At 46.5% G+C, this 16,437-nt stretch overlaps 1 protein-coding gene across 3 annotated transcripts in view; it reads right to left on the reverse strand.

Annotated features, from left to right (window-relative positions):
• The window catches only part of HDAC4 (histone deacetylase 4), a 163,723-nt gene that overhangs the window by 134,003 nt on the left and 13,283 nt on the right, over window positions 1-16,437 (reverse strand). For all 3 annotated transcript variants that reach the window (XM_085065865.1, XM_085065866.1, XM_085065868.1), the window contains exon 2: window positions 3,979-4,228. In XM_085065865.1, the coding sequence (XP_084921991.1) occupies window positions 3,979-4,000 (22 nt within the window). In that variant the 5' untranslated portion in view covers window positions 4,001-4,228. The remainder of the gene's footprint in view (window positions 1-3,978; window positions 4,229-16,437) is intronic.

Below are 16,437 nucleotides of genomic sequence, written 5' to 3' on the forward strand. Positions count from 1 at the left end.
GTCCAGACTGCTTAGGGGAAAAGCCTCTGAATTCCCAGTCTAGAATAATCCAGTAAAACCAGAGCACCAGACTGGTGAGGGGAGGCAGGGCTCCCTGGAAGTGTTTCAGGCCAGCTTGGACAGGGCTTAGAGCACCCTGGGATAGTGGAAGGTGTCCCTGACCATGGCCCATGGGACAAGATGAGCCTTAAGGTCCCTTCCAACCCAAACCATGCCATGACTCTGCGATACACCATGCCCAGCTGTCCTTCCACAGCCACCAAGTACCCAAGGAGGGCTGGAATTCACCCCCACAGCCCTCATGTTTATTTGAAACACCGCTCTTGCCCCCAGATAACTTCCCCAGCCAGCCTCAGTACTGCCAGAAAGTAGGTCAGTGTCATTTAAAGCCGGTTTGAAATGCATCTCCACAGAAAGTTCTTAATCTTTAAAAAGAGAGCGCATCAAATATTTATTGGACGGCGCAAAACGTTGGGAGAGACGCTAACGGGGAGAGCTCTTCTGTGTGCTGCATGAAATGGCTTTCCATGCCTCATTGAGCCGTGGAGCATGGAAGGAGAGTGGCTCGGTGCAGATAAAGCCCCGTAGAAAAGTCCTTATCTGCCCAGCAAATCACAGTACGTGACTCCCTAACTTGTTTTCCCGGTGCCATGTGATCCTGGAGCTCTCTGCTTCCTCCGGTAGCTCCTCTGGGCCTTAATGATCCCTGCTGCAGATTTTCCTGTATCAGCCAGGCAGCTCATTCTCAAAACTTCAATATTCCTAATTATCAAACATTCAGCGCTGCAAAATGTAGCTGAAATTTGCATCTCTGCAAGAGTGGCTCTGAAGAAAGGATGGAGCATTTGCATTCAGACTGGTTAATTCCTGCAAGATAACATTTCATAAACAAAATGCTCCATTGAACATGGAGATTTTCAGCTTTTACAAAGGAAAGTGAACTTTAAACAAATACAAATCAGTTGAGTGATTAACTTTAAGTGTTTTGGTTTTTTAAAACTAATCTTTATGTATAACTAGTATCAGCAGAACAATCTTTACTGATTAAAGAAGCGAACGATAGTGAAACTCAAGCCACTGAAAATCAAGGGGGGAGGCAGAAGGAGACTGCAAGGAATCATTTAAGGTCAATAAGAGAGGGGGAAAAAACCCAAAATGTAAAAAAAAAAACCCCAGACATACTCAGAACCCAGTCAGCCTGGGTAAGGTGAGCACCACAGGTTACGTAAGGCGAGTTTAAATTGTGGCCAAAGTTAACAGGTTAAGGAGTGAAACCAAACACGCTTTCCCCTGCCCCCCCAAGCTTTGTCATAATCCTAAATGTTATCTTAATTAGCCTAATTTTCTTAATTATACTTTGCAGCAACTTGAGCCTTCGCAGCACAGTTTCAGCGCTTTTTCCAGCTTTGTTCCAGTGCTGGAAGAGGCAGCAGCTCTTCTGCCAAAAGCCAAAGGGCACGTGATGCCTCCCAGCTCGGTGCTGACTGGATCCACACAGCCTCCTGCTCCCAGCACTGCAGGGAAAAGGCAGATCCAGCCCCTTTCCCCACCTTCACCCAGCTGCAGGGAGCTGCAGATGTTCAGCACCACAGCAGGATGGTGCTTGTGGCAGCAGGGACACCCCCAGGCCACCTGGGTTTGTGTGGCAAGGCAAGAGCACGAGGAATGCTGGTCCCAACCCTAAACTCAAGAAGGAAACCATGGAGAGAGCCCAGAAAACAAAGCTCAAGGTCCTTACCCCGTGTCCAGGGCTCAGACTGATTTAAACACTGGAAATTTTTCTTCTCCAAAAGCTGTTTCTTATTCCCTGAGAAATATTACTCCAAAATACAACAAAAGAAGAGGCAGTGATGAGGGAAGAAGTCACACTTTTCTTTGCCAACTTAGTCTTTGTACTTTTTCCACCTTGTTCAGTGAGAAGAAGCCCTCAGTGCCCAATGCTTTTCACAAAAGCTTTGCAGAGTGAAAGGAAAAAAAAATCAAAAAAGCACAGAAAAAAACCCAACCCAAACCACTTCCATTCATCTACGCCGCAACAATTTCATGGCACAGCTCCTAAAACATCCCATTAGTGCTGGGCTTGGAGAAGATTAGAGAAGATAGCTTGAACCCACTGAAGCAAGGCTTAATAGGCTCTCGAGTTAAGCCAGAGCCTTCCCTTAAACAATGCACATCGTTAGGAATAATTACCTGTAGCTGTATAATCAACATGGCTATGATAACTGACGTGAGAAGTCCAGATGTCATCTTTGGCAAGGGTTGGGAAATATTTCTGCTCCTTGTTATACAACTGATTCTTGAAAGAGAAACGGGCAACAGGAACACCAGGGGTGAAAAGGCACCACGGAACACTGCAGAATTCCAACCCAACCCTTGGAAATGCAACCAGAGGCAGAACCCAGGAAGGGCACAAGGATGTCCAACCCCATCCTGCCCAGCTGCCTCATCCCTGGGTTTTGATCAGACTGCCCTTCTCAGCATCATTCTAGACAGGGCTGCTGGAAAAAGGAAGCTCAAATAAATTTTTAGAGCTATGGAAACGCTGAGCTAAAGCAGCAGAACCAGCAGAGAGAGGCAGGAGAAAAAAGGGTTTGGTGATGAATTCTAAAGGGAAGCAAGACAAAGCAGCAGCAGGCTTCCATTGCATAAGAGCCCAACCAGGAAGGACATCACCACTTCCCAAACCTCTGGAGAGCTGCTCCTTAAGAAGCAAAGCAATATCCATAGCTGGGTTGGGACTGCAGGTGGATATTTAAGGTATCCCATCACAAGGAGAGAAAAGCAGGCAGCCACAGCTCCCCGGCCTCCCTCCTGAGACAGGAAAACACTGAAATAACAATTAGCCAGTATCTGAAGAACAGAGCTCCTGAAAAAAAATCACTTTGCAGAATGTGTCCCAGGTGAATACCTACTGCACTTATACAGACTTCATTTTCCCAATTCCTCACAGTGCCAACAGCAAGTTTCAAAATCCGAGACACTACTACATTATGGAAGCAGAGGCCACTTTTAAAAAAAATTTGATAATTCTGATAGTTTTAGAGGCTTATAAACTCATTTCAGTTGTGAGGAGAGGGTCAGATTGAACACTGCCGCCTGTAAACTCCAGCATCCCTATTTATTGCAGGATTTCTTCCTTAAGTCTTAGGAGCTGTTCTCTGGCTTTTAGCACTTCAGCCTTACTTGTTAACCCAAACCTGATTAAACTGAAGTCACAGAGTAATCTCTCAGAGGCAGAGTTAAATAAGTCCTTCCACGTGCCTTGTTGTTGTTGGATTATTTGCCTCCCAGCAGCCATTTCTGTACCATAAACCAAAACAATCCAAACACAATGAAAATACCTCTTACAAAGCTCTGCCTAACACAAGAGATGCCCAAAACTCCCTAAACACAAATGTATGAGGCACCTTTAAGCTTGAAAGCAGGTAACTGAGCAGCTACAGATCCTCTTGATTGACAGAAATGCACAATTTGGTAGTGATGAATCACACCTCAAATTACAAGGCACATTAGGGATAATCCCCCAGACAGCATTGAGGTGGATCAATTGACTTTTGTTCCAGCAAAACTATTCCTTCCTATTAAAAAGTACTTTAAAAGTCAAAGAGTTTGCTTAAATATCAATAAAGACACCAGCAGAACCATGCCCATTCCTTGGAGGTATACTCCATATCGTTAAGGCTCATCAGCAGAGATTTAACAAATTAAACATCTGCTTAATGACTCAGAAAACACCAACAATTTTCACTGATGCATCAATTAGAAACCTAAAATCTGGAACAATTAGAAACCTGAAACGGTGAAAACTTCCTTGCAACTCTTGATAACAGCAACACCACTTCCCACCTTCACACAACGATTTAAACAGTGTAGGGAAGGGGAGGAGGTCTGGATGATCATTTCAAAACTGAAAATGTGTTCATGCAACAAACTGTGTTTTGGTGTCGCTGCTGGAATTCCAAGTGGCTCTGCCCTTACCTGGATGGCTTTGGGAGCTCATTGCTGGCAATGTCTAGTCCTTGGGAGAAGGGATTCGACACAGATCAGTTTCCACGGGAGTAACAGCAGCTCAAAAGAGCTCCAGTGCTTCACCAATACATAGGAGTGGGGAGTGGGGATCAAATCATGGCCACCTTATAAAATCCAGGGCACAGTGACATGCTGAGTTGTGTGGGAAGTAATCCAAGAGGGTGGCAGAGTGTCTTCCAATGGCTTTTAAAATGGGAACCTGCAATTAAAGAAAAAGATGTCTGCGTTAGCAAATTAAGATTAACAACCATTTAAATTATACATTATATAACCTATTTATCCCCTAGATTAAACTACAATGCTATTTTAGGCATTAAGGGTTGCAGAGAGAGTAATTTTCAGAGTTATAAATGTTACTTTGATTAATAACCATAAAAATGCAGATTAATACTTAACATTATTTAGGAAAAAAAACAATTAAAAAACCCAACTTTCCAACGACACATTCAAGTCTCAAAAACCCAAAATTCCATGTTAATTCTCATCCTCCAACAGCACCATATGAAGCCACTTCAGTCCAACAGCTTCCATATTTTAAAAGCCATATGTATGAGTGGTAACTGTACTTCACGCATCTGTTCCCCAAAGAAGTCTAAAGAAAAATTTCTCAGTGCCAAGAAGTGGTCTTGGAGCAGGAAGGAAAAAACCCACACAATCAATTCCACTCCCACTCTACCCAAGCCTCCAGCAGATTACTAACAAGCAGCTCCATACTGCCCCAGGGGGGAAAAAATCCACCGTTCCCAATTATTCTTAAGCTGTATTATTAGAGGAAGGGAGAGAGAACGGAGAGGGGAAAAAACCCACAGAGTCAGCAACCCCTGCCCCCCAAAAAATGGAAGCATAGAAGCAGTAGATACCCTGGCTTGTAGAGACCCACACTGACCCAACCAGCCACCAAAAGAAGCTGCTTAAGGTGTCCTCAAGTTCAGCTTCAGGGGAGGTCAGGGGTTTTTTTGGCACTCTACCAAGTGACATCCAGTATTTCCCATCTTTGGAAATGTCCAAGGCCAGGCTTGGAGCAATCTGGGATAGCAGAAGGTGTCCCTGCCCATGGCAGAGGGTGGGACTGGATGGGCTTTGAGGTTCATTTCCACCCAAACCATCCTGGGATTCTCTGATTCCTAAACATCCCTGTGTTCCAGGCAGAGTATCTCAGGGATTCTGCTCTGCCACTGGGACAGTCCCAGCCAATGCTACTGAACCAGATTAATCCCAGCTACGTCCTTCATGCAGAATATCCCACAACCAGGGGTGATTTCCCTTCTTTGCACCGCAAAACCCCTCCTGGACAAGGTGCAAGCAGGCAGCTCCTACCCAGAGCAGCTCCTCCTGCATCACCCAGCAGTGCCACCCCAGCGCGGGGATGAGGTCACCCTGCTGGCAGCAGCCACCCGAACCCATCCCCACGGATCCAGCTGACTCTGCTCACCCCAAACTGCTCCAGCAGCACATCCCAAGGAGTGGTGCCCTCCAGCAACGCTGGGGCGGGGGATGGCTGCGATGCTAACTGCTCCTGCCTTGCACAATGAGCATCTGTCCGCGGTGAAGCTGTGCCATTGCAGTTCAGGCAGTGCTAGCTATTCTTGGAAGAGCTCTTAGCACACTCAGATATGTGTGCTCCTTTCCAAGAAGGCGGCAAAACCAGGTCTGAGACTTCCAGCACCCTCAATCCAACACCTTCCAACACCACGGGCTTTCTAAGGTTACTTCCCTGATAAGCACAAAAATGCCCTGGCAGACACTGCTGAACACAGTTCCTTCCTTAAGCTCCCTTCCTTACTTCATTAACAACCCTCTTTAATTGGCTGTTTCTCTGCAGCCCAAGTGTCTCAGCATTAGCACTCTCCAAGTTCCTCTCTGCCCATCTTGCATTCTCAGGGACCTGGAACGAGTTTCATGTTACTCGTCAAATTCAAGAGAAAATCACTTAAATGTCATTTCTAACCCCTGCAGGTCTCTGCCATCCCAAATGTTCAAGATGTTCCAGTCCCGTTAATCAGCACATCCTGTTAAACAGAGCTGGGTCAGCTTAGACCAGGCATTAGCAAGATACCAACATAATTTATTTCCATTAAAACCAGCAGGTACTGTTAGAGCATAAGCCATCTCAGCTGTAGACAAGAAGGATTTGGAATGGAGTTACCAGATTTCTGAGTCCTCATTTTCCCAGCACAAGAATGCAAATGTGAGCATGAACGGTGGAAAGTTTCCCAAAGAAACTGGACTGAAACAGTAGCACCAAATCCATCTAACAGCACCACCGGTTTAATCTATTTCTACTCCTGCCCCATCCCTGGAAGTGTTCAATGGAATTGGAGCAACCTGGGATGGTGGAAGGTGTTCATGCCCATGGCAGGGGGTGCAATGAGATGAGCTTTAAGATCCCTTGCAATCAACCTGTGGTTCCATGATTGATTCCATGATTCTTTCTATCTGCAACAATTCTTCTGTAAATTTGTCATCTTGCCACTGTCTCAAGGAAAACACTCCTTAAATTAAAGGCAGCAAAACGCTGTCTATCCCTATGCCTCGGGTATCTGGAGGTCTAGAGGGTTTTCCAAGCCAATTATCTCCTTTCAAAAAAAAAAAAAAAGATTAAAAAGAAAAACAAACCCGAGTTTGTTTAACTTCTACTCCCAGTGCCTTCCAGGACAAGGGCGATCACCTCTGGCCCAAGGAACAGCGAGTCCAGCCTGAGCATCGTTCCAGAGGCACATTCCCCTCCGGCACGGGCAAGGACTGGCTCAAGGCCACCTGCCCACTGCCATCCCGGCACAAAGGAAGAACCTCAGGGCAAGAGGGGTCAAAGTAAGGTTCACCCGTGGCTTTTGGGGGGCCAGGGGCACATGAGGCTCCAGCTGGGAGCAGCGACTGGGTCAGCCGGCCACTGCCACCGGAGTGCGCCGCTTGCCCTGTGAGCCCCAGGATCACCTGCTGGCCACGGGAATTGTCCTGGCAGACAGCAGGCAGGGGCACGGGGACTGTGCCAGCTTTGGCACTGCCCTGGGCACAGAGCAGAGGGAGGGCTCGGCAGAGCAGCCACAGACAAGGCAGTGGATGGCACCGCACAAAGTGCCAAGCAGGCTCCAACAAGCAGCTGTGTAAAACGTTATTTAATCAGGACTGGGATGATCAAGCTTCCTGCCTTGCAGGGGAATTGTTCAGAGTCTGGTGACTGCTGGATTTTTAAAAAACTCGGGAACAGGAGCACAAGGAACCACTCAATGCCTATTTGCTTCAGCCTACTTCTACCAGGGCACACCTTGAGAGCACAGGCTCTTTCCAAGAGCACTTTATCCCCACCAAGCATCCAGAAATCAGTGACAGACATGTGAGCTAAGCAACATAAGTAATCCTGCCGTTTTCCAAGTCTGTTTCCATCTATTTTGCACCTATGGAAAGCTTTTTACTCATTTTTCACATAAGAATCTTACAGTTCTGCCACAAGAATGATTTGTTGATAGGAGGACAAGAGCACCTCCCCTTGCAAAGACAGGGCCTGGAGAAGAGAAGGTTGGGTGGAGAGCTTAAAGCAGCATTCCATGATCAGAAAGGGCTATGAGGAAGCTGGAGAGGCACTCTGCATCAGGAACTGTAGTGAAGGGCCAAGGAATAATGGGCTCAAACTGAAAGAGTGGAAGTTTAGGGTATATATTAGGAAACACTCCAGCACCGTGGGGTTTGCTCTCCAAAAGCCATGGAAACACCACCACCTTCCCAAAAGCGTCACCGCCGATCCTTCTGCCTGGCACAGATTGACTACAACAAAATCATTCTTTTTTCTTCCCCCAAAATTATCTCCCTCGCTGCCATTTCCAAGCGAACAGCCCCGAGTTTAATCCCACGTGCTCCACGTACGATGACAACATCATCTTGATGTTTCCCTGGATTCCTGCTCGTAGCAGGCAGCCTGCAAACAGCCCAACGTGCTCAGCACACACCAACCTGAAGAGAGGCACAGCCTCTTGTCAGAGCTTTATTGATTCAATCTCTCCTTTGACAACAGATCCTGCACTTTAACCAGAGGGGGAAAAAAAAGATGCCTTTGCTTTTCAGGGTTTGTTTATAAAACACTGCCAATACAGGATCTATACATGAAAAGAGAAGGAAAGGAAGAGGTTTAGAGGTGCCTGAAACAATTCACTGTGACCACAGAAAAATTTACTGCCTCTTTATTTAGCATGATGGAATGGCTTGGGTTGGAAGGGACCTCAAAGTCCATCTCATTCCAAACCCCTGCCACAGGCAGGGACACCTTCCACTAGACCAGGCTGTTTTATTTAGAGCAGAGCCAGTGTGAAACAGCCTTCCGAGCTGATCTCTCTGGGGACCACATTTCCCAGCCACCACTTAGCAAGGTGACATAAACAGTGGCAGTAGTCCTGAGGACCCCCACAGCCCTCTGACAACCTCCCCTCACCTCCTGTTTCTGCAGCAGAATACAGCTTTACTGGATCTGTCCCAGGAGAGCAGGTTTCACAAGCACTGCCCACTTCCAGAAGTGCTGGTTTTCCTACAGCTTCAGCAATGCTCAGACCTCTTCCAGGAAATACATTTGCAAACCTCAAACCTCGTCAGACACCCAGAGACTCCTCAATGAGTCTGGAGTCTCTAAACAGTTTTCTGTCTCTCAACACACAGTATGAGAATAACAGGTGACACTGTAAAATCTACTATTAGCTTAATGCTCAGCTGTGGCCAGAGGAGCAACTAGATTATCACGGAATAATAAAAAATAAAACTAGAGCAGTGAATTTGCTGCTGTATTAGCCCAGTTCCTCCAAAACCACGAGTATTTTGTACAAATCTGGACATTCCCCCTCCTTCTCCAAGTACACACTACACAAGTTTCAAAAGGGCAATAAAAACACCATCAGAGGTGTGGTACAAATTCCTCATGCAGGTGAAGCAGATTATAAACCTGCAGCCCAGACAGAGGTAACTTAAAGATATCACAGTGATGCAGAATCTTGATTCATACAGACAAACCACTGATCATTCTGCTTTCCATCTGTTCCTTTCAGAGCTAGAAGTTCTTCCCCTTTCTTTTGCTGGGTGAGAGGTTGGGTGGACACAGGAGGAGGGGAAAGACATTGGAAAAGGGATAATTCAAAGTATGCTCTCTGCACTAACTATTCCTCCTAAGCTGCACAGAGAAACTCTGACTTGGGGTGCCAGAAAAAGCAAAAGTTCTTCTGAATTCCAAAAGCAAATGGACAAATTTCTTACGAAAGAGGACAAACACCAAGTGCTTCTGCACAAGGCTAGGAAACCCACGAGACAAGTCACTGTTTGGAAGTGTCACCACATGCATGTCCTGTTGTGAAACGCTTCCCGAGGTACATCCTCTTGGAAGCTGCTGGAGAACATGGCAATCAAATGCTTTTAAAGACCTTAAGAAACTTTAAAATCTCACCTGGACACCAACCTACAGTCCCCTAACCAACCCAGCTCTGCTTTGTCCCACCCAGATGTGGCAGCCCCATCTCACAAAATATAAAAGTTTGCTCAGTGTATTGCACTGAAATCACATATCAGATTATTTACAGTTTCCACACCTGCATTCAGATAATTTAAGGAAAATACTCAGATGCACTGGCAAGTGGAAGTGTTGACATAAAACTCAGGAATGCTCATGGAAGAGGGACAGGGAACACAAGCACAGCGAGCACCCAAAGCCTTCATCACAGTTACAACTCTGTAAGTAACAATTAAACAGGAAAGCCAGCCCAATCCAGCTGTTACCAACAGCTGCTCTCCAAGAGAATCCCAGGTACAAACATGCCCCGGTGAAGATCCAGACTGACCAGTCCAGCCTTCATTGCCAGGACATCCCATCTTTGCCAAATTCATCATTTCCCTGCAGCGCCAAAACCAGAGGTGCCTGCCTTGAACATCAAAAGTTCAACAGAGAGATTCAAAGGCACAAAGCACCTCAGAAACACAGCAGCATCGCCCAGCACTTCAAGGAACCAGCCCCCAATGCATTTGTTTAGCAAATGCTGGCATTTCCCTGCCAGCCATCACAAGTGGCTCTCACATGACAGCCTGGAGCCGAACAAATATTGTGCTTCCGCCTCTCCCTCAAACTTACACTCTCCAACACACACGCGGGGAAGATTTACTGCTTGTGTGCTCCCACCAAACACCCTGACCTTGTGACAGGTTCTCTGTGCTGAACCACCACACACAGATTGCATCTCTGACCACCATCTCTGTCCTACCTGTTAAATCACGCTGTGTGTGCACCAAGACTCCAGGGCTAACCAAAACCTGCTCTGGACTCTCACAGTTCCTCCCAGTGCCTTCCCAGACAGTCCCTGGGAGCTGCTTGGGGAGCAATCCTGCTGCTATTCCAGGCACTGGCTTGTTAAGCAAGTCTCTGCCCTGTAAGAAGTGCTCCACATGCACTGAAGTCACCGGCAGACATGAAAAGGAAATAAAATGAACAACAGCCACAAACGGCAAGGCACTGTTAGCTAATTACGAGCTGCTTTATTAACACCAAACTAATCCACAGCTATTTAAAGGCAGCTAACCTAGGTGGAAATAATTCATCTAACTACGTGTAACAGAAATTCTGTATAAAAATAGTCAAGGAAAACATTTTCTACAGTTTCCCATCCTTTTGCTTCTCATTGTCAAGTAATGCTCCACTATTAATTTCCAGATCCTTGAGTAAAGCTGCTTTTCCCAGGCTCTTTTCAGTTGTGTCTCAGAGTCAGGTGCTCAGACTGATCTCTGGTGGCAGTTCTGTACTTTACCTCTGGAAATCCCAGCACTGAGATACCAGCCCAAACTGAAAACACGAGGACACTGATATCTCAGTGGAAGTGAACAGACCATTCACCCATTTCAGTGTTAAATTCACACAAAAGTGACATTATTAGAGCTTGCCTCTGGTTGTATTCTCCTCACTAAGTTTTAAACTGAGGAAATCCCTCATGGTACCTCCTACAGACACTTTTGCAAATCACCACCCTGACCAGCACTTACAGCTGCTCTGAGAACCAAATGTACTCCACAGCCTAAAATGAAAAATCTACTGCTGGACACCCAAACCCCCAAAAGTTTTTTTGTCCCCTCTACTTCCTTGCTAGGAGTACACAAGAGTATGCACATGATTTTGACTTCCAGGAATTTCACAGCACTACCACTGGATAGATCTCTGATCAATTTTTAGACCTCAGCAAGTATCAAAACCAATGCAGGTATCCCAAACACAGAGAAGAGCAAAACCACTTTGGCAACAACCAAGTGGATGAGGAGTGAACCTAAATCCTCTGATGCGTCACCCAAGACTCTGAACAAAAGATCCTGAGCAAATCTGGAAATACCACATCATGTTCACTCTGTGGGAGCTCCAATTTAAAGTGGTCAACAGCTTGGAAATTATTTTTTTTCAGAGTCAAGCAGGAAGAGCTGCAGATTCAGAAACGCAAGCAACTGTCTGAAACCTGGGACTGTGCAAATCTGCAGGAGTACAGAGCCCTCCTTGACTAGCAAGACTCTGGCAGAGGGTCTGAAAGAGCAGGATGCTTCTGAGCTCGATCCAGTTTCTCAGCAAGAGCAGCAAGAACAAGCAGTCTCACAGATGGATCCGCGTGGGAGGGAGAAAGGATAAAAGTCTGCCTCGGGAGCCTGTTCCAGCTGCTACTGAAGCCTCGCAGGAGTCGGCACAAATTGGGCAGAGCTACCTATAAAAATCTACTGTCTTGGCTTTTTCTGAAGCCCTCTTCTTTCCCAATGCCGTGTTTTTCCTCCATCCTACTATTTCCACATTCAAAAGAGTCCAAATCAGAGAGCTGAAAGTAGCGCTTGACAGAAGGTAAATGCAGACTGGGAGTTTATCCCATTTCTTCATTCCCTCCTCGCAGATCACCCTCGCTATACTCACTCAGGAGCAGAAAAATCAAAACTCCTTTTAAATGCTTGACTGACAAGTGATTAAAAGCAGTATATTCAAGGCCAGGTTGGAACCTGAACTAATGAGGGGCAGCCCTGCCCATGGCAGGGGGGTAGAACTAGATGGTCTTCTGGGTCACTTCCAACCCAAACCCTTCTGTAATTCCTTAATTCCATATTCTTTTTATCCAAAATCCCCCCAACAATTTTTTCTTTGCCAGGAAGAGGCTGTGTGGCCAGCAGACAGGGAGCTCACCTCACTGGCTGAAAGCCATTCTTTACCTGGGGTTGTTTTTCAGCTCCTCAGGTAGGCAAAGGCAGAGAGAAAAACATTTACCTTTTCTCTTCATGTACTTGAGCTGTTCCAGCCACATCTGAACTTCTTGTTCCTTCTGACAAAGAATCAAAATTACTGGTCACTAGCTGTGCCTAACCCATCTGGTCTCCCAGCATAAAATAGCTGAGTACATGTGTCATCAATCACTGTTAATTACTTCATTAACTTGGAAAAAGAATATTGACTTTTTTTCAAAGAACAAACATTGTTTAAGGTCAGTCTAGTTCTCTTTTTTTTTTCCCTTTCTTTTTTTAATTGAATGCTATCTGATTACCAAGAGAAAATAATTTAGTCTGAACAACTCAAGCAACCCCATCACACAACTCACAACTCGTGCAGTTCTTTTGTCTGGTGAGACATTTTCTCAAGTCTCTTCTGGAAGTGATGCTTTGATCCAGCAGCTTTGTGCTGTTTTCCAGTACCCTGAGCTCGTGTTCACCGTGCTGCCATTCCCACCTACTGCCCCCGTGCCTTTGGAAGCCCTGACCTTTGTCATGCTCTGGGAAAGAAACATGCCTCAAGGTCTCCACAAACACGTTGCATCATTTTGGAGGGTACATTTAGCCCTCTGCTGTCGGCTGCAAAACAGTGACACAGAGAGACATCACAGCGGTTTGCGCGTTTTCATCAGCAAGAGATTTGCTGCCAGCACAGACTGAAAGCAGACAGCATCCACACAGTGGGATGCAAACTTCCCCTGGACTCTCCCCCTGCTTCAGAGGGTGACTGGGATCACCTCATGTCCCCCAACATGAGCTCACCTTCCTTCTAGGCAGAGGGGTCCCTCTGCACCTGCTCACGGAGCCTCATCCAGCCACACTCTCTATAAGAGCCACTTTAACTCAGTATTTATGATGTTTTTCCCACGCCTCAGCTATGGCTCAGCCACTCACTGTCCACCTTCAAAATGCTATTTTGTTTGAGGACATTCCCTGTCATTCTGGCCCCCCAAAGCATGGCTGTGCTTCCCAGGAAATGTGTGCAGAGCTCACACGAGCACCCTCGACCTTGGCTGATGCCCAGCTCATCACACACAGCACACCCTCACCCACAAAAGCTTTGGGATCCCACCATGGGTTCCAAAGTTTACATTTTTGCCTGTTTTATTCTTCCTGTCTGGCACTGAGTGCTAATAATGATAGCAAAACACTGTCCTTCCCACAGGCACCCGACCAGCCAGACTCCAGGCCTAGGGAACTCCACAGGATCATGGAATCTCAGAATGGTTTGGGTTAGAAGGGACCTGAAAGAGCATCTTGAGGGGTCACTCTGCCATTTCTCCTTTTAAAGGGTCTGTTTCTCCTTTTAAAGGGTCTGTTTCCCTACAGCCAGTAAAAATGCCTTACAGCATATGAGTGCATTGCACATTTGTGTATCTTACTCAAGGGAATCCTAAATCCAAATTTTACCTTTGAGCATAAAGGATAATGCACCAAACAGAAAGCAAGAAATCCCAACTTCACCTTTAAAGTGCAATAGAATTTGCTTTTGTTCATGGGGAAAACCTGTTCTCTCACCAGCAGCATGTGAAAAGTGATGCTGACCTGTAAGTGCTCACAGCATCCCTGTGCTCACAGCATCATCCCTCAGGACACAGGGCAGTCCTGGATTCTCTGCCAAAGCTGCTGACACTTCAAGCCCCAGACTGCTGATAACTGACCCAGCAGGAATCCCCACGAGAAGCTGAAGTAAATACATGGCTTTGTAGTTCCACGTTTTCCAGTTGCTCCAGTTTTAAATTACAAGCAGCATTTCTGAGCCACATCCATGGCCAGAATAGAAAATCAAGTCAATCACCACAAAACTGTAAATTCCTGTGTTTTGCCCCTTCAAATAGGGTTAAATTTGTCATAATCAACATTCCCCTTTAATAAAAACTAAAATCTTCAGGCAAATAATTCTGTTTTAAAAGCTGACAAGCAAGAAAATCGAGGAAGGAACAATTGGCACTACTCAGACTTGGGGTTTCAGGTTGTGTGTTATATATTTATCTGTTTCCTAACACCATCAAAGCCAAAAAGGAACAAAACCCTTTAAAGAAGTATTTGCAGGTTACCTTGAGAGACAAAGGCCAGCAAACTTTTGGGAACTTACTTTCCAGGTGTCGCTCCCAACAGCACAGTGGTTCCTTAACTCAGTGTGAAGCAAGAGCTCCATTTACCTTAGGATTTACACCACATTTTACATGGCCCCTTTTGCCTGTTTGCACCATGTGAACACAGCAAGGCAAACTGGAATTGTTCTTTGAAATAAGAAAATTGGACTGTAAAGCCACACAAAAAATTGGACATGTTTCAAGGGCTGACAGAGTACCTGCCATGGGGGCTTTTTAAGATATGTTTTACAATATTGCCAGGCACCTGTTGAAAAGGGACTTTAACTGTGTGTCCTCAAGGAAGCCTTACAACCCTAACTTGGGGTTTGGGTTGGAAGGGACCTTCAAGCCCATCCCATTCCATGTCCTGCCATGGGCAGGGAACTCCTTCAACTATCCCAGGTTGCTGCAAGCCCTGTCCAGCCTGGCCTTGGACACTGCCAGGGATCCAGGGGCAGCCACAGCTTCTCTGGGCACCCTGTGCCAGGGACTCCCCACCCTCACAGGGAAGAATTTCTTCCCAATATCCCATCTATCCCTGCCCTCTGGCAGCTTGAATCCATTCCCTGTGTCCTGTCCTTCCATCCCTTGTCCCAAGTCCCTCTCCAGCTCTCCTGGAGCTCCTTTAGGCACTGGCAGGGGCTCTGGAACCTTCTCTTCTCCAGCTGAACACCCCCAGCTCTCCCAGCCTGGCTCTAGAGCAGAGGAGCTCCAGCCCTTGGAGCAACTCCATGGCCTCCTCTGGACTCTCTCCAGCAGCTCCACATCCTCCCTGTGCTGTTCCCCAGGGCTGAAGGCAGCTCTGCAGGTGAGGTCTCACCTGAGCAGGGCAGAGGGACAGGATCTCCCCTGCCCCTGCTGGTCACACTTCTTTTGATGAAGCTCAAGATATGGGGGGTTTGGGATTTCTGGCCTGTAGAGCACTTTGCTGGGTCATGCTGAGCTTCTCATCTACCAACACCTCCAGCCCTTTATGGCTTTTAACACTAAACAGCACAGACAGATTACTCCTCCCTGCAACTCGCTCCTCTTCCAATGTGGGAATGAAGCAAAGTAATTTACACCTGCTTTTGTCCCTCTTCAGCCTTTTAAAACATCAAAGCTCAATCTTTGGGGTCTTTCTTTCACTTTCCTGGAGTTCGGGATTTGGCACCTTTGCATGCTCCTAAATATCCTCCTGTAACTTCTCGCTAACAGTTCCAGCTTCCACGCCAGGAGGAATTGCTTGGCTCTCAAGATAAGCTGCATTAGTCACCAAACCTCTGCTCTGCAGAATCTCCTTTCACCTTATCCACCTTATCACCTGCTGCTTGGGATACTCTGAAATAAATGAACAGCAAAGAATACAAGGTGTCAACAGAGCAAATCCAAAGACTTTGCATGCCAAGTGTTAATCTGGACACATCTTGTACCTGATAGGAGCTTGTAGTACGGTGGGGGTTGTTGGTTTGTTTTTTTCCCTCATAACAAGTGACAGGACTAGAGGAAACAGCCTCAAGTCGTGCCAGGGGAAGTAAATGTTGGATTTTCAGAAAAATTTCTGCATGGAAAGAGTTGTCAGTCCCTGTAAGAAACTGCCCAGGGCAGTGGTGGAGTGTCCATCCCTGGAGGGACTTAAAAGCCGTGTAGATGTGGCACTTGGGGATATGGGTTAGTGGCAGTACTGGGGGAACACTTGCATTTGATGATCTTAAAGAACTTTTCCAACCTAAATGATTCTGTGTTTCTATGGATATAATGATTAATAAGTTACACTATGGCAGAGGTAAAAAATGGCCTGACAGCCACTGCCTGCAGCTACCTCGAGCTGAGAGTGCAGCCCCTTCCCGAAGGAAATCATGCCCAGCAACAGCACACTGACAGACAAACACCTCCTCTGGATTTCAAGCGTCTGAAAATTTACATTTCAGCACCAGTTTTACATTCAAGCAAAGTCCGGGGCCACTGCAAAGCAAACACGACTGCCATTAGCTCAGAGCACTCGGCATGCAAAGCACACTCCAAGGCTGGGGCGGGGGGGAAGGAGATTGCAGGAATTTTTTCCTGAAATGGAATGGGGAGATAAGAT

The sequence above is a fragment of the Lichenostomus cassidix genome, chromosome 7 (assembly GCF_008360975.1).
Source record: "Lichenostomus cassidix isolate B80296 chromosome 7, HeHo_3.0, whole genome shotgun sequence".
NCBI classification, from domain to species: Eukaryota; Metazoa; Chordata; class Aves; order Passeriformes; family Meliphagidae; genus Lichenostomus; species Lichenostomus cassidix.